Here is a 24,831-nt window from a genome sequence, read left to right on the forward strand (position 1 = left end):
GTCAGCCACGTAGTGTATAGCAGAGCCACGTAGTATAAAACATAGCTACGTAGTATATTGTAGAGCCACGTAGTATATCGCACAGCCACGTAGTATATAACACAGTCACGTAGTGTATTGCACAGCTATGTAGTATATTGGTCAGCGACGTAGTATATAGCAGAGCCACGTAGTATATAACATAGCCACGTAGTATATTGTAGAGGCACGTAGTATATTGCATAGCTACGTAGTATATTGCACAGCCATGTAGTATATAACAGAGCCACGTAGTATATTGCACAGTCGACGTAGTATATAACAGAACCGACACAGCCACATATTATATTGCACAGCTACGTAGGATATAACACAGAGCACGTAGTATATTGGACAGTCATGTTGTATATTGCACAGTCACATTGTATATTGCCCAGCTGCATAGTATTTAGCACAGAGATGTAGTATATAACAGAGCCCACGCAGTATGTAACACAGCCCACGTAGTATATAGCAATGTGGGCACTATATGCGTGGTTAAAAAAGACTTAAAATAAAAAATAAACATATACTCACCTTCCGAAGGCCCCTTGAAGTCCTGGTGCCTGTGTGCAGTGCACGCGGCAGCTTCCGGTCCCAGGGTTGGTATGAGCACAGGACCTGTGTTGACGTCGCGGTCACACGCGGTCATGACGCAGCATCAATAGTAAAAAGTTGGTCACACAGGGTTAATAGCTGCGTTAACGGAGTGCGTTACACTGCGGTCCGTTAACGCTGGCATTAACCCTATGTGAGCGCTCAGCGCTGACTGCAGGGCAGTAAAGCAGCCCCCATTTCGCTGCCAGACTATGGCCGTCGCTGATTGATCGTGGCAATGGTCGTGGGCATTTTGCCACGACCAATCAGCGACTTGGATTTCCATGACAGACAGAGGCCACGACCAATGAATATCTGTGACAGACAGACAGAAAGACAGACAGACAGACAGACAGACGGAAGTGACCCTTAGACAATTATATAGTAGATAGGTAATCATACATAATTTGATAGGAACTTAATTTGTACTAAAATATAATGAATATTGTTGAGTTTTCTATTAGTTCTGGAAAAAATGTATAGAAACTACCGTAATAAAATGGCCCCTCAGTCTTACAATGCAGAGGAGGCATATGTCCTTTTATGTTCTGACAGTGAAGAAAGTGCAGTGTCAGATGGCAATATGGATTTCCAGGGCTTTAGTAGCGGTGACAGTGACAGCTTAGAAATGAGCAGCAATTCTGGTCTAGTACAACAAGAGGGGCAAATAGCGCTCCTGGAGAAACATCTCCAAATCAGGGAACAATGCATAGTAGAAGCGTCCCTGGTATTAGTGAATTGGCACACGTCAATGTACAAGGGACTTTGCCACTTGATGTAGCATTTCCCAGATGGGACGTTCGGATTCGACTACTCCATTAATCCCTGATTTTAATGCCATTCCTGGTATAAATGTCAAGGTGGAAGAGTTTGGGACCAATTATTTTTTTTAATTTGTTTATATTGTCCTGCAAACAAATTTATATGCAACCCAATTTATCAGCCAGAATCCATGATCCTATTATGATAGGTTAAATTTATGGATGTCATCTAATGTTCCACAAATTAAAAAAATTTAGACTGCACTCAAGCAATTTATTCCATCTAATAGGGAAACGTTCAGAATAAAGATGTATAAAATGTGCAAGAGTTCAACTGGATACACTGTTGTGATTCGGTTCGTGGGCTCTCCCGGTGGTCTCTTGTGGTACTGGTGTCCTGCAAGCTTTGCCTTCTCAGTTCACCTGTTCCTATCAGGATGTGGGAGTATCCTATTTAACCTTGCTCCTCAGTCATTCTAATGCTGGCCATCAATGTATCCAGAGTGATTCTGTTGCATGTTCCTGCTCCCAGTTTTCTGCTCAGCTAAGTTGGACACTTTAGTCCTTAAGTCTATTTTTGTATGTTTTGTCCAGTTTGCACTTATGTGAATCTCTGCAGCTGGAAGCTCTTGTTGGGCTGAAATTACCACTCCGGTGTCATGAGTTGTCACATGAGTTAAGGTAATTTCAGGATGGTGTTTTGAAGGGTTTTGCAGCTGACCGCAAAGTCCTCTGTTGTATCTTTCTGCTATTTAGTTAGCGGGCCTCTCTGTGCTAAATCTGCTTTCATACTACGTGTGTCTTTTCATCTGCTCTCACCGTTATTACATGTGGGGGGCTGCTATCTCCTGTGGGGACATTCTCTGGAGGCAAGCCAGGACTGTGTTTTCTTCTACCAGGGGTAGTTAGTTCTCCGGCTGGCGCGCGGCATCTAGAGACAACGCAGGAATGCCCCCTGGCTACTTCTAGTGTGGTGTGTAGGTTTAGCATCGCGGTCAGCTCTAGTTTCCATCACCCGAGAGCTTGTCCGTTTATTCTATGCTTCTGATGTTTCCTTGCCATTGTAAACCATAACAGTATGGCCAGCCCAGATGTTTAATCTATAGGCTGAAGCAGGAGAGAAAAGGAACTGTGTGAAACCTTTTTTTTTTTTTTTCTTCCTCTGAAGTTGCACTCCAGCTCTAATTGCAGTCTCCTGTTTTCCTCTCCTCTTAACCCCTGAATGGCCCAGACTTTATCTGTTGAAATATGGATCCCCAGAGTCTGGCTACCAATTTGAATAATCTTGCCTCTAAAGTTCAGAATATACAAGATTTTTTGTTACATGCTCCTCGGTCTGAACCTAAAATTCCTATACCGGAGTTTTTTTCTGGAGATCGATCTTGTTTTCTAAATTTTAAATACAATTGTAAATTGTTTATTTCGCTGAGATCTCATTCTGCTGGAGATCCTGCCCAGCAAGTAAAAATTGTTATTTCTTTACTGCGGGGTGACCCCCAAAATTGGGCATTTTCATTGGCACCAGGGGATCCTGCGTTGCTCAATGTGGATGCGTTTTTTCTGGCTTTGGGGTTGCTTTATGAGGAACCAAATTTGGAGATTCAGGCTGAGAAAGCCCTAATAGCCCTCTCTCAGGGGCAAGATGAAGCCGAAATATATTGCCAAAAATTTCGAAAATGGTCTGTGCTTACTCAGTGGAATGAGTGCGCTCTGGCGGCAATTTTCAGAGAAGGTCTCTCTGATGCTGTAAAAGACGTCATGGTGGGGTTTCCTGCGCCTACTGGTCTGAATGAGTCCATGACAATGGCAATTCAGATTGATCGGCGTTTACGGGAACGCAAACCTGTGCACCAGTTGGCGGTGTCTTCTGAAGAGGCACCACAGAGTATGCAATGTGATAGCTTTCTGTCCAGAAGCGAACGACAGATTTATAGGCGCAAAAATCATTTGTGCTTCTATTGTGGAAATTCTACTCATGTTATATCAGCATGCTCTAAACGAACAAAGAAAGTTGATAAATCCTCTGCTATTGGCACTTTGCAGTCCAAGTTTATTTTGTCTGTAACTCTAATTTGTTCGTTATCTTCTATTGTTGCGGATGCGTATGTGGATTCTGGCGCCGCTTTGAGTCTTATGGATTGGTCCTTTGCCAGGCGCTGTGGGTTTGATCTAGAGCCTCTGGAAGTTCCTATACCTTTAAAGGGTATTGATTCTACACCATTGGCTAGTAATAAACCACAATACTGGACACAAGTGACTATGCGTATGACTCCAGACCATCAAGAGGTGATTCGCTTCCTTGTACTGTATAATCTACATGATGTGTTGGTGCTGGGATTGCCATGGTTGCAAACTCATAACCCAGTCCTTGACTGGAAAACAATGTCTGTACTAAGCTGGGGATGTCAGGGAAATCATGGGGACACATCTTTGGTCTCCATTGCTTCATCTATTCCCTCTGAAATTCCTGAGTTTTTGTCTGATTATCGTGAGGTTTTTGAGGAATCTACTCTTAATTCTCTTCCTCCTCACAGAGATTGCGATTGCGCCATAGATTTGATCCCTGGCAGTAAATTTCCTAAGGGTCGTCTATTCAATCTCTCTGTACCTGAACATGCTGCCATGCGAGAGTATATTAGGGAGTCCTTGGAAAAGGGACATATTCGTCCTTCTTCGTCTCCTCTTGGAGCGGGGTTCTTTTTCGTAGCTAAAAGCGATGGTTCTTTGAGACCTTGTATTGATTATAGACTCTTGAATAAGATCACAGTCAAGTATCAGTATCCTTTGCCATTGCTGACAGATTTATTTGCTCGCATTGAGGGGGCGAAGTGGTTCTCTAAGATTGATCTTCGCGGTGCGTATAATTTGGTGCGAATTAAGCAGGGGGATGAGTGGAAAACCGCATTTAATACGCCCGAGGGCCATTTTGAGTATTTGGTGATGCCTTTTGGTCTGTCAAATGCCCCTTCGGTCTTTCAGTCTTTTATGCACAATATTTTCCGTGAATATCTGGATAAATTTATGATTGTGTATTTGGACGATATCTTGATTTTTTCGGATGACTGGGAATCTCATGTTCAACAAGTTAGGAGGGTTTTTCAGGTTTTGCGGACCAATTCTCTGTTTGTTAAAGGTTCAAAGTGTGTTTTTGGGGTTCAGAAGATTTCTTTTTTGGGGTACATTTTTTCCCCCTCTTCTATTGAGATGGATCCTGTGAAGGTTCGGGCTATTTGTGACTGGACGCAACCGACTTCTCTTAAGGGCCTTCAGAAATTTTTGGGCTTTGCTAACTTTTATCGTCGATTCATAACTGGTTTTTCTAGCGTTGTCAGGCCTTTGACTGATTTGACTAAAAAGGGTGCTGATGTTGCAGATTGGTCTCCTGCTGCTGTGGAGGCCTTTCGGGAGCTTAAGCGCCGTTTTTCTTCTGCTCCGGTGTTGTGCCAGCCTGATGTTTCTCTTCCTTTTCAGGTGGAAGTTGATGCTTCCGAGATCGGAGCGGGGGCGGTTTTGTCGCAGAAAAGTTCAGATTGTTCAGTGATGAGACCTTGTGCGTTCTTTTCTCGAAAATTTTCGCCCGCCGAGCGAAATTATGACGTCGGTAATCGGGAGCTTTTGGCGATGAAGTGGGCATTCGAGGAGTGGCGTCATTGGCTTGAGGGTGCTAAACATCAGGTGGTGGTCTTGACTGATCACAAAAATTTGATTTATCTTGAGTCGGCCAGACGTCTGAATCCTAGACAGGCGCGCTGGTTGTTGTTTTTCTCCCGGTTTAATTTTGTGGTTTCGTATCTGCCAGGTACTAAGAATGTGAAGGCGGATACCCTTTCTAGGAGTTTTGAACCTGATTCCCCTGGTGATTCTAAACCTACGGGTATACTTAAGGATGGGGTGATATTGTCTGCTGTCTTCCCAGACCTGCGACGTGCTTTACAAGAGTTTCAGGCGGATCGGCCTGATCGTTGTCCGCCTGGTAGATTGTTTGTGCCGGATGAGTGGACCAATAGAGTCATCTCGGAGGTTCATTCTTCTGCGTTGGCAGGTCATCCGGGAATTTTTGGTACCAGAGATTTGGTGGCTAGGTCCTTCTGGTGGCCTTCCCTGTCTCGGGACGTGCGTACTTTTGTGCAGTCTTGCGATGTTTGTGCTCGGGCCAAGCCTTGTTGTTCTCGGGCTAGTGGGTTGTTGTTGCCCTTGCCTGTTCCTAAGAGGCCTTGGACACACATCTCTATGGATTTTATTTCTGATCTCCCTGTTTCTCAGAAGATGTCCGTCATTTGGGTGGTGTGTGACCGCTTTTCTAAGATGGTTCATTTGGTGCCCTTGCCCAAGCTGCCTTCCTCATCTGAGTTGGTGCCCCTGTTTTTTCAGAATGTGGTTCGGCTGCATGGTATTCCGGAGAATATCGTTTCCGACAGGGGATCCCAGTTTGTGTCCAGATTTTGGCGGGCGTTTTGTGCCAGGATGGGCATTGATTTGTCTTTTTCGTCTGCATTTCATCCCCAGACAAATGGCCAGACGGAACGTACTAATCAGACCTTGGAGACTTATTTGAGGTGTTTCGTGTCTGCTGATCAGGATGACTGGGTCTCCTTTTTGCCGTTGGCTGAGTTTGCCCTTAATAATCGGGCCAGTTCTGCCACTTTGGTCTCCCCTTTCTTTTGCAATTCAGGGTTCCATCCTCGTTTTTCATCTGGTCAGGTGGAGTCTTCGGATTGTCCTGGAGTGGATACCATGGTGGATAGGTTGCATCGTATTTGGGGGCAGGTGGTGGACAATTTGGAGTTGTCCCAGGAGAGGACTCAACGTTTTTCTAATCGCCATCGTCGTGTTGGTCCTCGTCTTCGTGTTGGGGACTTGGTGTGGTTGTCCTCCCGTTTTGTCCCTATGAGGGTCTCTTCTCCTAAGTTTAAGCCTCGGTTCATCGGTCCTTATAAGATTTTGGAAATTCTTAACCCTGTGTCTTTTCGTTTGGACCTCCCAGCATCCTTTGCTATCCATAATGTCTTCCATCGGTCATTATTGCGGAGGTATGAGGTACCACTTGTGCCTTCTGTTGAGCCTCCTGCTCCTGTGCTGGTTGAGGGTGAATTGGAGTACGTGGTGGAGAAAATCTTGGACTCCCGTGTTTCCAGACGGAGACTTCAATATCTGGTGAAATGGAAGGGCTACGGTCAAGAGGATAATTCTTGGGTTACAGCTTCTGATGTTCATGCTTCTGATTTGGTCCGTGCCTTTCATAGGGCTCATCCAGATCGCCCTGGTGGTTCTTGTGAGGGTTCGGTGCCCCCTCCTTAAGGGGGGGGGTACTGTTGTGATTCGGTTCGTGGGCTCCCCCGGTGGTCTCTTGTGGTACTGGTGTCCTGCAAGCTTTGCCTTCTCAGTTCACCTGTTCCTATCAGGATGTGGGAGTATCCTATTTAACCTTGCTCCTCAGTCATTCTAATGCTGGCCATCAATGTATCCAGAGTGATTCTGTTGCATGTTCCTGCTCCCAGTTTTCTGCTCAGCTAAGTTGGACACTTTAGTCCTTAAGTCTATTTTTGTATGTTTTGTCCAGTTTGCACTTATGTGAATCTCTGCAGCTGGAAGCTCTTGTTGGGCTGAAATTACCACTCCGGTGTCATGAGTTGTCACATGAGTTAAGGTAATTTCAGGATGGTGTTTTGAAGGGTTTTGCAGCTGACCGCGAAGTCCTCTGTTGTATCTTTCTGCTATTTAGTTAGCGGGCCTCTCTGTGCTAAATCTGCTTTCATACTACGTGTGTCTTTTCATCTGCTCTCACCGTTATTACATGTGGGGGGCTGCTATCTCCTGTGGGGACATTCTCTGGAGGCAAGCCAGGACTGTGTTTTCTTCTACCAGGGGTAGTTAGTTCTCCGGCTGGCGCGCGGCATCTAGAGACAACGCAGGAATGCCCCCTGGCTACTTCTAGTGTGGTGTGTAGGTTTAGCATCGCGGTCAGCTCTAGTTTCCATCACCCGAGAGCTTGTCCGTTTATTCTATGCTTCTGATGTTTCCTTGCCATTGGAAACCATAACAATACACATCAGCTTTTCACATTTATGAGGGGAAAGATAGCCAACTAAACCCACCAGGATGCCCTACATATCTGGGGACATCTGAAAAAATCGTTTGGGAGCCGATAAGTCCATTTTTACAAAAAAAGGCTACAATCTGTATGTTGACAATTACTCACCAGCGTACCCCTATTTAAAGGTCTGGTTGAACATAACATAGGGGTTTTTGGGACCATTCATAAATACCGTCAGGGGTTTCCACAATCATTGGTCAACGAAAAGTTCCGAAAGGGGCAGTCAGGGGCTTTATGCAATGGAGAGCTGATTGTCTCAAGCATAAGAATAAGAAAAATACTTTTATCCTCTTCTCGATCCACACAAATACTACAAAGGCCACTGCAGAACTAGTATCCACTACTCCAAAACATAAACCCGTGTCAGTCATTGAAACAAATACATAGGGGGTATGGAAATGTGGCGTGGCATGGAGGAGAGCAGCCTGTGGCATTGCTGAGGTGTTATGGAAGCCCAGGTTGCTTTGATAGCAGCCTTCAGCATTGTTGGGTCTGGTGTCTCTCATCTTCTTCTTGACAAGGCGAGTTTTCTGGCCAATCAAGCACAGTGTTACTGTTGTTTTTAAACCAGGTATTGGTACTTTTGGCAGTGTGGACAGGTGCCAAGTGCTGCTGGAGAAAGCAATTTCCATCTCTAAAAAGCTTGTCAGCAGAGGGAAGCATGAAGTGCTCTAAAATTTCCTGGTAGACGGCTGCTCTGAGTTTGGTCTTGACACAGTGGACCTACACCAGCAGATTACATGGCTCCCCAAACCATCACTGATTGTGGAAACTTCACACTAGACCTCAAGCAGCTTGGATTGTCTGTCTCTCCACTCTTCCTCCAGACTCTGGGACCTTGATTTCCAAATGAAATGCAAAATTGTCTTTCATCTGAAAACAACACCTTGGACCACTGAGCAACAGTCCTGTTCTTTTTCTCCTTGGCCCAGGTAAGACACATCTGGAGCTGTCTATTGGTCATGAGTGGCTTTACACAAGGAATGCGACACTTGTAGCCCATGTCCTGGATACGTCTGTGTGTGGTGGCTCTTGAAGCAATGACTCCAGCAGCAGTCCACTCCTTGTGAATCTTCCCCAAATTTTTGAATGTCCTTTTCTTAACAATCATTTCAAGACAGCGGTAATCCCGGCGGCTTGTGCACCATTTTCTACCACACTTTTTCCTTCCACTCAACTTTCCATTAAAATGCATGGATACAGCACTCTGTGAACAGCCAGCTTCTTTAGCAATGACCTTTTGTGGCTTACCCTCCTTGTGGAGTGTGTCAATGACTGCCTTCTGGACATCTGTCAACTTAGCAGTCTTCCCCATGATTGTGGAGCCTACTGACACAGACTAAGGGACCTTTTTAAACTCTTAGTAAGCCTTTGCAGATATTTTTTGTTAATTATTCTAATTTACTGAGATAATGACTTTTGGGCTTTCATTGGCTGTAAGCCATAATCATCAACATTAACAGAAATAAACAATTGAAATAGATCACTCTGTAATGACTCTATATAATATACAAGTTTCACTTTTTGTATTGAAGAACTGAAATAAATTGACTTTTTGATGACATTCTAATTTTGTGAGAAGCACCTGTACATAGTGTTAAGTATAGTGTGTACTATATACAGCTCTGGTAAAAATTAAGAGACCACCACATCAAATCCTTGTCATGACCAGCCCGATCTCCAGAACCCCATTGAAAACCTCTGGAATGTAATCAAGAGGAAGATGTATAGTCACAAGCCATCAAACAAAGAAGAACTGCTTAAATGTTTGTAACGGGAGTGGCATAAGGTCACCCAAAAGCTGCATGATAGACTGCTGGAAAGCATGCCAAGACGCATGAAAGCTGTGATTAAAAAGCATGGATATTCTACAAAATATTGATTTCTGAACTCCTGAGTTAAAACATTAGTATTGTAGTTTCTAAATGATTATGAACTTGTTTTCTTTGCATTCTTTGAGGTCTGAAAGCACTGTTTTTTTGCAATTTTGACCATTTCTCCTTTTCAGAAAAAAACCCACAAAATGTATTGCTTGGAACTTCGGAGACATGTTGTCAGTAGTTTATAGAATAAAAGAAAAATTTACATTTTACTCAAAAATATACCTAGAAAGAGAAAAATCAGACAAACTGAAAATTTTGCAGGGGTCTCTTAATTTTTGCCAGAGCTGTACATAGTGTTCATGTATAGTGCGTATTATATACAGTACATAGTGCTCATGTAAAAAGACAACCATACGCCATGGACTTCCATAGCCCTCAGCCTGATCCATCGTTCCCACAGTTCAGATCCATCATCCTCACAGTCCCTATCCATACTCCCCACAGTCCCCCCATCATGCCCAGTCCCTATCCATGCTCCCCACAGTCCCCTCATCATCCCCACAGTCCCTAGCCATCCACCCCAAGGTCTCTATCCCATCCTTCCCACAGTCCCTCCACCATCCTCTCCACAGTCCTTATCCCATCCTCCCAACAGTCCCTATCCCATCCTCTCCACAGTCCCTATCCCATCCTCTCCACAGTCCTTATCCCATCCTCTCCACAGTCCTTATCCCATCCTCTCCACAGTCCTTATCCCATCCTCTCCACAGTCCCTATCCATACCCCCAGTCCTATCCATCTTCCCCCAATCCCTATCCCATCCTCCTCACAGTCCCCTCATCATCCCCAGTCCCTATCCATCCTCCCCACAGTCCCCTCATCATCCCCACAGTCCCTATCCATCCTCCCCACAGTGCCTAGCCATCCACCCCAAGGTCTCTATCCATCCTTCCCAGTTACCCCAATCCTCCCCACAGTCTCTATCCCATCCTCCCCACAGTCCCTCCCCCATCCTCTCTAGTCCTTATCTGATCCTCCCCACAGTCCCTATCCCATACCCCCAGTCACTATCCCATCCTCTCCACAGTCCCTATCATATCCTCTCTACAGTCCTTATCCCATCCTCTCCACAGTCCCTATCCATACCCCCACAGTCCTTTCCATCTTCCCCAATCCCTATCCCATCCTCCCCACAGTCCCCTCATCATCCCCAGTCCCTATCCATCCTCCTCACAGTCCCTAGCCATCCACCCCAAGGTCTCCATCCATCCTTCCCACAGTTACCCCAATCCTCCCCACAGTCCCTTCCCCATCCTCTCCACAGTCCCTATCCCATCCTCCCCACAGTCCTTATCCCATCCTCTCCACAGTCCCTATCCATACCACCACAGTCCCTATCCCATCCTCTCCAGTCCTTATCCCACGATCCCCAGTCCCTATCCATACCCTCCACAGTCCCTATCCATACCCCCCACGGTCCCTATCCCATCCTCCCTACAGTCCCTATCCCATCATCCCCACAGTCCCGATCTCACACCCCACAGTCCCTATCCCATCCTCTCCACAGTCCCTATCCCATCCTCCCCACAGTCCCTATTCCATCCTCTCCACAGTCCCTATCCCATACTCTCCACAGTCCCTATCCCATCCTCCCCACAGTCCCTATCCCATCCTCTCCAGTCCTTATCCCACCATCCCCACAGTCCCTATCCATACCCCCCACAGTCCCTATCCCATCCTCCCTACAGTCCCTATCCCATCATCCCCATAGTCCCTATCTCACACCCACCACAGTCCCTATCCCATCCTCTCCACAGTCCCTATCCCATCCTCTCCACAGTCCCTATACCATACCCCCCCCCCCATGGTCCCTATCCCATCCTCCCCACGGTCTCTATCCCATCATCCCCACGGTCCCTATCCCATCATCCCCACAGTCCCTATCCCATCCTCTCCACAGTCCCTATCCCATACCCCCCATGGTTCCTATCCCATCCTCCCCACGGTCCCTATCCCATCCTCCCCACAGTCCATATCCCATCATCCCCACAGTCCCTCACACCCCCCACAGTCCCTATCCCATCATTCCCACAGTCCCTATCCCATCCTCTCCACAGTCCCTATCCCATACCCCCCCAGTCCCTATCCCATCATCCCCACAGTCCCTATCCCATCACCCCCACAGTCCCTATCCCATCCTCTTCACAGTCCCTATCCCATCATCTCCACAGTCCCTATCCCATCATCTCCACAGTCCCTATCTCACCCCCCCCACAGTCCCTATCCCATCCTCTCCACAGTCCCTATACCATACCCCCCCACGGTCTCTATCCCATCATCCCCACGGTCCCTATCCCATCGTCCCTATCCCATCCTCTCCACAGTCCCTATCCCATACCCCCCACGGTCCCTATCCCATCCTCCCCACGGTCCCTATCCCATCATCCCCACAGTCCCTATCTCACACCCCCCACACAGTCCCTATCCCATCCTCTCCACCAGTCCCTATCCCATACCCCCAATCCCTATCCCATCATCCCCACAGTCCCTATCCCATCACCCCCACAGTCCCTATCCATACCCCCCACAGTCCCAATCCATACCCCCCACGGTCCCTATCCCATCCTCCCCACGGTCCCTATCCCATCCTCTCCACAGTCCCTATCTCATCATCCCCACGGTCCCTATCCCATCACCCCCACAGTCCCTATCCATACCCCCCATGGTCCCTATCCCATCCTCTCCACAGTCCCCATCTCATCATCCCCACAGTCTCTATCCCATACCCCCCACGGTCCCTATCCCATCCTCCCCACGGTCTCTATCCCATCACCCCCACGGTCCCATCTCATCACCCCCACGGTCCCCATCTCATCATCCCTACAGTCTCTATCCCATACCCCCCACGGTCCCTATCCCATCCTCTCTCCACAGTCCCCATCTCATCATCCCTACAGTCTCTATCCCATACCCCCCACGGTCCCTATCCCATCCTCCCTACGGTCCCTATCCCATCCTCTCTCCACAGTCCCCATCTCATCATCCCTACAGTCTCTATCCCATACCCCCCACGGTCCCTATCCCATCCTCCCCACGGTCTCTATCCCATCACCCCCACGGTCCCCATCTCATCACCCCCACGGTCCCCATCTCATCATCCCTACAGTCTCTATCCCATACCCCCCACGGTCCCTATCCCATCCTCCCTACGGCCCCTATCCCATCACCCCCACAGTCCCTATCCATACCCCCCCACGGTCCCTATCCCATCCTCCCTACGGCCCCTATCCCATCACCCCCACAGTCCCTATCCATACCCCCCCACGGTCCCTATCCCATCCTCCCTACGGTCCCTATCCCATACCCCCCACGGTCCCTATCCCATCACCCCCACAGTCCCTATCCCATCACCCCCACAGTCCCTATCCATACCCCCCCACGGTCCCTATCCCATACCCCCCACGGTCCCCTAAGTCTCTCCCTGTGACCCCCAGCAGCTGCACTCCGCTGTACACACACACCGACCTGTCTGCAGCTGTCACGTCTGGAGGACCTGTGAACGCAGTGCAGTCATGTGATCAGGCCTATGGGGGGCGGTGCCTGAGTCACATGTCCAGGTAGTAGTGAGGGGTTTACAGAATGAGCCGCAGGGTCTGGGGGGATTTGAAACCTGCACGGACAAAATAAGCGCAGACTCGGCAAATACATCATCATACACTGTAGTGGGAGAAGGAGCTGCTCGGTGCAGGGCACCGGGTATATGGGACTCTGCGGGAAACCGGACTGATCCTAAACGGAAACTTCCATCACCCTCCTATCTGCTGCTTTGCCCCCAGTGTTTGCTAAAAGTAACATTACTCGACTCTTCCACAGTCTGTGCCCTGGTGTGACTATTCTGCAGTGAGCAGCTCTAGAGCCCCCTCGGTGGGAGCTGCAGGGAGGAGCCCCTCACAGGAGCAGCCCCTCCATCAGTCTACTGCAGGACCTTGCGTGACGTCAGTCACGTGATAGGTAACATGTGTGGGCGGGGTCAGAGTCACATGACCAGCCAGTGTATGGCTACAGCCCTGACTGTACACAGGACCCTGCTAGTCATTGTCAGCTGTGGATGAGCAGAAGGTGTGTCTGCCCTAAGGTAGGACTGTGTATGTGTGTGTATGTACAGGATATCACAAAAGTGCGTACACCCCTCACAGTTTGGATGTATTTTATAATATCTTTTCATGGGACAACACTGAAGAGCTGACACGGTGACACAATATCCAGCAGTCAGTGCGCAGCTTGTGTAACAGTGTAAATGTGGTGTGCCCTCTAAATAACACAACACACTGTTATTAATGTCTAAACTGCTGGCAACAAAAGTGAGTACACCCCTAAGTGAAAGTGGCCAAACTGTGCCCAATCAGCCATTTTCCCTCGCCGGTGTCGTGGGTGTAACATTTGGTGCTCTCTCTTATATTGGTCACTGGAAGGTGAACATGGCACCTCATGGCAAAGAACTTTCTAAGGATCTGAAAAAAGCAAATTGTTGCTCTACATAAAGATGTCCGAGGCTATAAGATTACCAGCACCCTGACACTGAGCTGCAGCACGGTGGCCAAGACCATGCAGCGGTTCAACAAGTCAGGTTCCACACAGAACTGACCAAACATGGTCGACCATAGAAGTGACAGCACAAGTTCAGCGTCATACCCAGAGGTTGTCTTTTCAAAATAGACGTATGAGTGCTGCCAGCATTGCTGCAGAGGCTAATGCAGACCTGTCACCAGGTTAGATGATACAAGATACGGCCATCACCTTTCAGGCCTGGTATTCATAATTCTATAATGCTGTATATCTGCCCCCAACCCGACCTGTAAGAGAAGAATAAGAGCTTTTATTATACTCACCTGCAGGGCGGTCCGGACCGAGGGGTGTCGCTCTTCTTGTCGCCTCACATATTACAATTGCGTTTTGCTTTGTGTTGATGACGCGTCACAGTCTTCCTGGCATCGCGCTCCTGCATAGGCGTACTTCTGTACCCTTTTGAGGGCACAGCAAAGTACTGCTGTGCGCAGGCACCGAGAATGTTCACAGAGCCCCGGCGCATGTGCCCTGCAGTACTTTGCTATAGAATGCTGTATATCAGGCCTGAAAGGTGGTGGCCGTATCTCTTATTGACCAAACCTGGTGACAGGTTCCCTTTAAAGAGATGGGGGGGGGAGGCAGCTTGTCAGTGCTCAGACCATACCCCGCACACTGCATTAAATTGGTCTACATGGCTGTTGTAGCAGAAGGACGCCTCTTCACAAGATGATGCACAAAAAAGCCCACAGTTTGCTGAAGACAAACACACTAAGAACATGGCTTACTGGAACCATGTCCTGTGCTGTGATGAAACCAAGATAAATTTATTTGGTTCAAATGGTGTCAAACGTGTGGCAGGAACCAGGTGAGGAGTACAAAGACAAGTGTGTCTCGCCTACAGTAAAGCATGGTGGTGCGAGTGTCATGGTTTGGGGCTAGATCAGTGCTGCCGGCTGTGGGGAGCTACAGTTCATTGAGGGAACCATGAATGCCAACATGTACTGTGACATACTGAAGCAGAGCATGATCCCCTGTCTTCAGAAAGTGGGCTGCAGGGCAGTATTCCAACATGATAATGACCCCAAACTCGCCTCCAATACTACCACTGCCTTTCAAAAGAAAATGGGTAAAGATGCTGGACTGGCCAAGCATGTCTCCAGACCTAAACCCTATAGAGCAGAGGTGTCAAACTGCATTCCTCGAGGGCCGCCAACAGGTCATGTTTTCAGGATTTCCTTAGCATTCCACAAGGTGCTGGAATCCTTCTGTGCAGGTGATTAAATTATCACCTGTGCAATACAAGGAAATCCTGAAAACATGACCTGTTGGCGGCCCTCGAGGAATGCAGTTTGACACCTCTGCTATAGAGCATCTGTGGGGCATCCTCAAAATGGAAGGTGGAGGAGCACAAGGTCTCTACCATCCACCAGCTACATGATGTTGTGAACTCCATGCCCAAGACTTAACCCCTTTCTGACATCTGATGTACTATCCCGTCGAGGGGTGGGCCCGTATGACCACCGACGGGATAGTACGTCATATGCGATCAGCCGCGCTCACGGGGGGAGCGCGGCCGATCGCGTCCAGGTGTCAGCTGACTATCGCAGCTGACATCCGGCACTATGTGCCAGGAGCGGTCACGGACCGCCCCCGGCACACCGCGATCAAACATGATCGCGGTGTGCCGGCGGTACAGGGAAGCATCGCGCAGGGAGGGGGCTCCCTGCGGGCTTCCCTGAGACCCCCGGAGCAACGCGATGTGATCGCGTTGCTGCGAGGGTCTCTTACCTCTCCTCCCTGCAGCAGGCCCGGATCCAAAATGGCCGCGGCATCCGGGTCCTGCAGGGAGGGAGGTGGCTTACCAAGTGCCTGCTCAGAGCAAGCGCTTGGTAAGCCTGCAGCACTGTAAGTCAGATCGCCGATCTGACAGAGTGCTGTGCAAACTGTCAGATCAGCGATCTGTGATGTCCCCCCCGGGACAAAGTAAAAAAGTTAAAAAAAAAAAAATTTCCACATGTGTAAAAAAAAAAGAAAAAAAACATTCCTAATAAAAAAAAATATTATTCCCATAAATACATTTCTTTATCTAAATAAAAAAAAAAATTAACAATAAAAGTACATATATTTAGTATCGCCGCGTCCGTAACGACCCCACCTATAAAACTATATCACTAGTTAACCCCTTCAGTGAACACGGTAAAAAAAAATAAAAATAAAAAGGCAAAAAACAATGCTTTATTCTCATTCCGCCAAACAAAAAGTGGAATAACACGCGATCAAAAAGACGGATATAAATAACCATGGTACCGCTGAAAACGTCATCTTGTCCCGCAAAAAACGAGCCGCCATACAGCATCATCAGCGAAAAAATAAAAAAGTTATAGTCCTCAGAATAATGCGATGCAAAAGTAATTATTTTTTCTATAAAATAGTTTTTATCGTATAAAAGCGCCAAAACATAAAAAAATGATATAAATGAGGTATCACTGTAATCATACTGACCCGAAGAATAAAACTGCTTTATCAATTTTACCAAACGCGGAACGGTATAAACGCCTCCCCCAAAAGAAATTCATGAATATCTGGTTTTTGGTCATTCTGCCTCACAAAAATCGGACTAAAAAGCGATCAAAAAATCTCCCGTGCCCGAACATGTTACCAATAAAAACGTCAACTCGTCCCGCAAAAAACAAGACCTCACATGACTCTGTGGACTCAAATATGGAAAAATTATAGCTCTCAAAATGTGGTAACGCAAAAAATATTTTTTGCAATAAAAAGCGTCTTTCAGTGTGTGACGGCGGCCAATCATAAAAATCTGCTATAAAAAATGCTATAAAAGTAAATCAAACCCCCCTTCATCACCCGCTTAGTTAGGGAAAAATTAAAAAATTTAAAAAATGTATTTATTTCCATTTTCCCGCTAGGGTTAGGGTTAGGGCTAGGGTTAGGGTTGGGGCTAGGGTTAACCCTACAGTTAGGGTTGAGGCTAAAGTTAGGGTTAGGGTTGGGGCTAAAGTTAGGGCTAGGGTGTGGATTACATTTACGGTTGGGAATAGGGCTGGGATTAGGGTTAGGGGTGTGTCTGGGTTAGAGGTGTGGTTAGGGTTACCGTTGGGATTAGGGTTAGGGGTGTGTTTGGATTAGGGTTTCAGTTGTAATTGGGGGGTTTCCACTGTTTAGGCACATCAGGGGCTCTCCAAACGCGACATGGCGTCCGATCTCAATTCCAGCCAATTCTGCGTTGAAAAAGTAAAACAGTGCTCCTTCCCTTCCGAGCTCTTCCGTGTGCCCAAACAGGGGTTTACCCCAACATATGTGGTATCAGCGTACTCAGGACACATTGGAGAACAACTTTTGGGGTCCAATTTCTCCTGTTACCCTTGGAAAAATACAAAACTGGGGGCTAAAAAATAATTTTTGTGCAAAAAAAATATTTTTTATTTGCACGGCTCTGTGGTATAAACTGTAGTGAAACACTTGGGGGTTCAAAGTTCACACAACACAACTAGATAAGTTCCTTGGGAGGTCTATTTTCCAATATTGGGTCACTTGTGGGGGGTTTCTACTGTTTAGGTACATTAGGGGCTCTGCAAACGCAATGTGACGCCTGCAGTCCAATCCATCTAAGTCTGCATTCCAAATTATGCTCCTTCCCTTCCGAGCTCTGCCATGCGCTCAAACGGTGGTTTCCCCCATATATCAGGTATCAGCGTACTCAGGACAAATTGGACAACAATATTTAGGGTCCAATTTCTCCTGTAACCCTTGGAAAAATACAAAACTGGGGGCTAAAAAATAATTTTTGTGGGAAAAAATGTTTGTTTTATTTTTACGGCTCTGCATTATAAACTTCTGTGAAGCACTTGGTGGGTCAAAGTGCTCACCACACCTCTAGATAAGTTCCTTAGGGGGTCTACTTTCCAAAATGGTGTCACTTGTGGGGGTTTCAATGTTTAGGCATATCAGAGGCTCTCCAAACACAACATGGCGTCCCATCTCAATTCCAGTCAATTTTGCATTGAAAAGTAAAATGGCTCTCCTTTCCTTCCGAGCTCTGCCATGCGCCCAAACAGTGGTTTACCCCCACATATGGGGTATCAGCGTACTCATGACAAATTGTACAACAAGTTTTGGGGTCCAATTTTTCCTGTTACCTTTGGTAAAATAAAACAAATTGGAGCTGAAATAAATTTTGTGTGAAAAAAAGTTAAATGTTCATTTTTATTTAAACATTCCAAAAATTCCTGTGAAACACCTGAAGGGTTAATAAACTTCTTGAATGTGGTTTTGAGCACCTTGAGGGGTGCAGTTTTTAGAATGGTGTCACACTTGGTTATTTTCTATCATATAGACCCCTCAAAATGACTTCAAATGAGATGTGGTCCCTAAAAAAAAAATGGTGTTGTAAAATGAGAAATTGCTGGTCAACTTTAACCCTTATAACTCCCTAACAAAAAAAAATTTTGGTTCCAAAATTGTGCTGATGTAAAGTAGACATGTGGGAAATGTTACTTATTAAGTATTTTGTGTGACATATCTCTGTGATTTAATTGCATAAAAATACAAAGTTGGAAAATTGCGAAATTTTCAAAATTTTCACCAAATTTCCATTTTTTTCCAAAATTGTGCTGATGTAAAGTAGACATGTGGGAAATGTTACTTATTAAGTATTTTGTGTGACATATCACTGTGATTTAATTGCATAAAAATTAAAAGTTTGAAAATTGCGAAATTTTCAACATTTCTGCCAGATTTCCGTTTTTTTCACAAATAAACGCAGGTAATATCAAAGAAATTTTACCACTATCATGAAGTACAATATGTCACGAGAAAACAATGTCAGAATCACTAGGATCCGTTGAAGCGTTCCGGAGTTATAACCTTATAAAGGGACAGTGGTCAGAATTGTAAAAATTGGCCTGGTCATTAACGTGCAAACCACCCTTGGGGGTGAAGGGGTTAAAGGGGTATTCCCATCTCAAAGATCCTATTTCAATGGGTACTAGGTGTGATATTAACATTACTAATTACCTCCAATTAGATATTCTGTATAGTTTTTTTTAGTTGTATTGCTTACCCGATGGGCAGGGTATCCATGGTTACGGCCACTATGGCGTTCCTGGCCGCACTTGCGCAGTTAGTAAGGAGTTTATCATTATCAGTGGCCGGGTTCTCGGTGGTGGGCATAGTTAGAGCCTGCACAGTAGCTCACTGCTCGGCCACCTCACTCTTGCACTGCACATTATCAATGGCTGGGTTCTATGCACACTGACTGCATAGCCGACCTGTCGAGAAGCTCTATATGAGGAGAGTGAGGTGGCTGGGAAGGGAGCTACCACGTAGGCTTTATCTATGCGCCTTTATGAGACGGGCACCAAGACAGTCAATTACGTTCTGCCCAGAATGAAATCTGCTGACTAGCTGCCACTGTTAATACCTGTTATAATAGGGCTTGTTTTCTTCTTTTTATTCTGCAGAATATGATCCCCCATATTAAAGTTATTTCTGATGGTCCTCTCATTGAGTAACCCACCTGACATGGATGGAAACAAGATGACTGAGAGTATATTGAACCTCACCCTGGAGATTATCTGTCTACTGACTCAAGAGGTTAGTGAGCCTGGCATTAATAACTGAGGGGTATCACAGCAAAAGTAATGGGTTTAAGGAACAATATTTCTTCCTGTCTCTTTATATACACAGGACTATGCATTCGTGAGGAGAACCGCAACACCTTGTGATTGCCAGACAACCAGCAGCCCTTCACATGTATCAAAAGCACATAGCAAGCCCCTGAGTCACATTGTGGTGCCCTCACCTCATTTCCTACCAGCTGAGAAAGAGAAGATCCTAGAAATCATCAACAAAATCTTCCAGCTGCTGACGGGAGAGGTGAGCAGTGATATAACTGCTGGGCCATTACACGATATCACCAAGGGACGTGTCTAGATGCTATTATTTTCCTTATCAGGTTCCTGTAAGGTGTCAGGACATCACTGTATACTTCTCCATGGAGGAGTGGGACTACATAGAAGAACACAAGGATCAGTACCAGGAGATCATGATGGAGAAATACAGGCTCTTGACATCACATGGTAACAGAAGACTTTAAGAGTCACCTAGAAAATTCTATAATCAGATGATTCCATATAATCAATGTATTCCACGTCTGTTTCTTACAGTTAGACCCAGGATCAGAAATCCATCAGAGGAATGTCCCAGTCCACTCTATTCACCGGATTGTCTAGAGAGTCATAATGTCCTAATAGATCTTCAAGGAGACGTACCTGAGGTCTGTAAAAACCCTCATTATGTGGATGTTGTATTAATCAAAGTGAACCTTTCTCTTACACTTCTCCAGTCATCTTGTCAATTGTTGCTTCATGTTAAACCAGAGTGAAGACCTCATTAATATCAAAGTTGAAGTTATAGAAAAAGAAGACATGTATGAAAGGGAAGACCATCAGTTTATGGAGGAGAAATTTGTGGTAGATATCATCCCAGGTGAGTCATTTCCCCAGAGTATAGACAGATGTATTCCCTAGAGACACATGAAAACGGCCACAACCCTTGACCAGACCCTTGGCTTTAAATGGACCCATAAGTGTAAACTTTGCATAAATCAACAGTACAAGCAGGTATGGGAAACTTAGTAATATATCTTGTCAGAAAGATATGCTTCTTTCTCTACTTATGAGTCACTCACCATCTGGAGCTGAAAACAGCTGATCGCTGGGGCTGCAAACAAATCTGATATTCATGACCTATCATCAAAGTGGAAAACCCCCTTTAGATTGGTGACATGTAATGCCAGCTGGAGCTCCAATACTTCAGTCCTTATGGTGAGAAACCTATAAACATTTTATCGACCTTTACATTAACTATTATTCAGATATCCAAATTGTCATTATGATTTTTAAATAAGAGAAATATGTATTTTTCCACATCTTTCTTTCCATAGATCAGTGTGTGTGTGTGTGTGTGTGTCTGTTTGAATATTGGCTTGAGGGCACTACTCCATTCAGTGCAAAAATAATTTGATTTTCTTTCTTATACATTTCTGTAACAATTCTTCATATTAATAAAGCCTCAGAAAGTCACTGTTACCATCCAGTCCTCCCTTCATACAAACAAGTCATGGAGGCACTGTCTGCCCTAGTTTGTCATAACATGCAAGGCTTTGTACAGGATTCAAGTTGAATGGCTGCTTATTTCCCATGTAGTGCACTACCTGTCCATGGTTCTACTGGGCAGATCAGCTGCACTGAAGTGGTCCGATGTGACACTGTTTTTGGAAGTAAGGATCCTTTTTTTTTTAATCCTGTAAAACTCCTATCACTGCATCCTGATATATGATGTACTACTAGTACATTATTTCTTGGGTTTTAGATTCAGGCTCGGGAGCTGAGCCTGCATCGTTCCCAACAGATGTTGACTGTGTTATACGGCCAGCATTTGCCCCTAACAGCAGGTCGCAGAGCTGAGCTCTACCCACTGCTGATAACCTCTGTCCATCACTGATAATTGCACTCCAAGCGGCCATCGCTTTCACTGCGAAGCGGTGGATTGCCATGGCAGCGGGGAGCCTGCTGTACACTATGGCTGGCTTTAAAAGGAAATAGGTAGTTGCTCAGAATATATTATAAGATATTGAATGATTGCAGGTTCATGTCCCCTAAGATGACTTAAAATACAGTAAAAAAATAAAATTAAAACAAAATGTTATAAAAATTCAAATCACATCCCTTTCTCCCCATTAAAAATAGAAAATAAATAAACATGTTTGGTATCAGTGCAGTCATAAAAGTTTGGTCTATGAAAGTATAAAATTAATTAACTTGATTTGTAGAAAAAAATGAAATACCAATATTCCTTTATTTTTCTTTTTTACAAAAATCCACAAGATGTGTAGTAATCAATCAAAACATCATATTAAGCTAGCTAATGTGTTTATCACTATCCTTTTGGGGAGGCCAAAAGGATAGCAATGAAACCATTAGCTCACCTAATGCCTAAGCAAAAAAAAAGCCTTTACACAGCTACATCAACGTAAAAAATGAAACCGTCAAAATATGCCGACAAAAGTGAATTTTTCTCTTTTTAAGAAATTTCTAATTTTTTTCTACTTACCGTATATTTAAAAAGAAAGAATATAGAGGTTTGGTGTCGCTGTAATCTGGCAGACCTGGGGAATCATGTTGACAAGTCATTTTTGGAAACCTTAAATACAAAATCCAAAAATTGTAGAATTGCATTTTTTTTTATTTTTCATTAAAATGTAAATGTTCTTCTTCCAGCAGGTTACTGTAGAAAACGGTCCGAGGGATACTCTTTACCTCTAAATTATGAAATAGAAAATAATGATTCATCTGGAGAAAACGTCATTACCCCATATATACCATCAGTCTCAGATCTCAGTAGAGATCTCTCTTCTTATCCATTTAACCACAAGAAAGTTTCATCTGATCAATCCCAGACTGGTAAACCACACACAGGACTCAAGGAGGGTAAAATATTTCAATGTTCTGAATGTGGGAAATTGTATAAAAATGCTTTTAACCTTTATATGCACAGCAGAATTCACAGGAACGAGAGGCCGTATCCTTGTTCTGAATGTGGGAAATGCTTTACCAGGAAATCGGTTCTTGTTGAGCATCACAGAGTTCACACAGGAGAGAAGCCATATTCATGTACAGAATGTTGGAAAAGCTTCACTACAAAATCAGTTCTTGTTGAACACCAGAGAACTCACACAGGAGAGAAGCCTTTTTTATGTTCAGAATGTGGAAAACGTTTTGCTAGAAAATCTCATCTGGATAGACATCAGAGAGTTCACACAGGGGTGAAGCCATTTCTTTGTTCAATCTGTGGGAAGCGTTTTATCCAGAAAAGACATCTTATTGAACATCTGAAAAATCACACAGGGGAGAAGCCATTCTCATGTTTTGAATGTGGGAAAAGCTTCATCCAGAAATCACATCTTGAGAAACATCTGAAAACTCACACCATACAGAAGTTCTCCTAGTGGATCAGACTGTTGGAAATGTTCTACTCCAAGAATTAAACTTGCATTGAAAGGGAACCTGTCACCCCGTTTTTTCAGTATGAGATAAAAATACCGTTAAATAGGGCCTGAGCTGTGCATTACAATAGTATATTTTTTGTCCCCTGATTCCCCACCTATGCTGCCGAAATACCTTACCAAAGTCGCCGTTTTCGCCTGTCAATCACGCTGGTCTGGTCAAAAGGGCGTGGTGAAATGGCTTTTTCTCCCCCACCTCTTGCTTATCTTCCCGGCGTTGGCGTAGTGTTCTGCGCATGCGCAACTGCCGAATGCACTGCGCAGCGGCAGACAAAGAGCGCTATCTGCGCTATTTACTGGCTTTTCCGTGGCGGCGGCCATCTTCCTGAGGCCGCGCGTGCGCAGATGGAGTGCTCTGCTGCCCGGGGCTTCAGGAAAATGGCCGCGGGATGCCGCGCGTGCGCAGATGGAGATCGCATCTCTGCTTCAGGAGGAAAATGGCCGCCGCGATCTCCATCTGTGCACGCGCGGCATCCCGCGGCCATTTTCCTGAAGCCCCGGGCAGCAGAGCACTCCATCTGCGCACGCGCGGCCTCAGGAAGATGGCCGCCGCCACGGAAAAGCCGGTGAATAGCGCAGATTGCGCTCTTTGCCGATGCGCAGTGCATTCGGCAATTGCGCATGCGCAGAACACTACGCCAGACCAGCGTGATTGACAGGCGAAAACGGCAACTTTAGTAAGGTATTTCGGCAGCATAGGTGGGGAATCAGGGGACAAAAAATATACTATTGTAAAGCACAGCTCAGGCCCTATTTAACTGTATTTTTATCTCATACTGAAAAAACGGGGTGACAGGTTCCCTTGAACTGTTTGCATGAAGAGTTGTTGCCAGAGCGCACCCCTTTAATTGATAATATCTGAAGTGTGTTAAGACAATGGCTAGTGAGTTGGAAAGAAATGAGGGTTTGTACAATGTACATTCATGGCCTTGCTCCTGGGGATCAAATATGATCAGGATGTGGTCCATCTAACAGAAGGCTCTGCTTGAAAGTCCTTGACTTTGTGGACACTCTAATAAGTGAGATTGATATCAAATAATATTCATACTGTAGTTGTGTGCAAATGCATCAGTTTTACATCCGCAGGCATAATTTCTTCCTCCTCCTATGTCCACACAAAATAAATCTTTAGTACACAGCTACTTGTTGTCCAAGAAACACTTGGTTTTATCAAGATTCTAAAACTATCAAACCACAATTATCTGCAAAAATTGTTACAAAATATTCATTAAAAAAGTCCTAATAAGTGTCCAAAATATTGCTCATATAAAGTCTTTTTATTAAATTGTCAGGGGACCTGGTCCTCTGTCGGACCACAAAAAATTCAGTAATAGGCCGGCGTCACACTTAGCGTAGGGAAATACGGTCCAATTTTTACAGGCGTAATACGCAGAAAAGCTCCTGAACAGTGATCCATATTCATATATCTATATATATATTTCATAAAGGTCTAGATAGCAGAAAAGCTGGTAATACAATTGCCGGTTTTTGCTATCTCCTCATCAAACCCGACAGGATATGACAGGATATGAGACATGGTAACCTCATATGAACTCGAGCGTGGGAAAATATTCTGAAAATTTCCCATGCTGGAGTTCATGAGGTTATGCCAGCAGGGGGCGCAGCACCGCAAGTCTAGGTAGCTACGTTCCCCTGCATTCCATTCCCCCAGTTTTTACAGGCAGGGGCAGCTGCATTAGCAGGCTCCTGGTTGTAAAATTGTTTAACCCCTTCAGATGGATTTACATCGTGGGACATGACTACGGCAGAAAGGTATGGGATATTGTTTTTTTTCCCTTTTTTACAGAAGACAAGGGTCGTCAGTTGGATTGAGCGTATAATAAAGATATTACAACACCATGTGTATTTAATTAAAATAATTTATTC

At 45.4% G+C, this 24,831-nt stretch overlaps 2 protein-coding genes across 4 annotated transcripts in view; one reads left to right on the forward strand and one right to left on the reverse strand.

The window, feature by feature from the left end:
* The window catches only part of LOC143767141 (uncharacterized), a 31,077-nt gene extending 18,190 nt beyond the window's left edge, over nt 1-12,887 (reverse strand). Inside the window, exon 1 of one of the 2 annotated variants that reach the window (XM_077255170.1) lies at nt 12,819-12,887. The gene's annotated coding sequence lies outside the window, so the exon portion shown is untranslated. The remainder of the gene's footprint in view (nt 1-12,818) is intronic. The other variant, XM_077255171.1, reaches the window with a different exon arrangement.
* A 346-nt stretch (nt 12,888-13,233) lies between these two features.
* LOC143767182 (gastrula zinc finger protein XlCGF66.1-like) lies at nt 13,234-22,999 on the forward strand. 2 transcript variants are annotated; one of them, XM_077255281.1, is made up of 7 exons: nt 13,234-13,428; nt 19,340-19,472; nt 19,566-19,754; nt 19,834-19,957; nt 20,045-20,154; nt 20,258-20,366; nt 22,160-22,999. In XM_077255281.1, exons 2-7 carry the CDS (start codon nt 19,371-19,373, stop codon nt 22,885-22,887), a joined length of 1,362 nt encoding a protein of 453 aa, XP_077111396.1. In that variant the 5' UTR covers nt 13,234-13,428; nt 19,340-19,370; the 3' UTR covers nt 22,888-22,999. The 2 variants fall into 2 exon arrangements, with proteins under 2 accessions (XP_077111396.1, XP_077111395.1); XM_077255280.1 differs by having other exon boundaries at nt 22,163-22,999.
* Nucleotides 23,000-24,831: the final 1,832 nt, after the last annotated feature.

This window comes from Ranitomeya variabilis, chromosome 4 (assembly GCF_051348905.1).
Source record: "Ranitomeya variabilis isolate aRanVar5 chromosome 4, aRanVar5.hap1, whole genome shotgun sequence".
NCBI lineage: Eukaryota > Metazoa > Chordata > Amphibia > Anura > Dendrobatidae > Ranitomeya > Ranitomeya variabilis.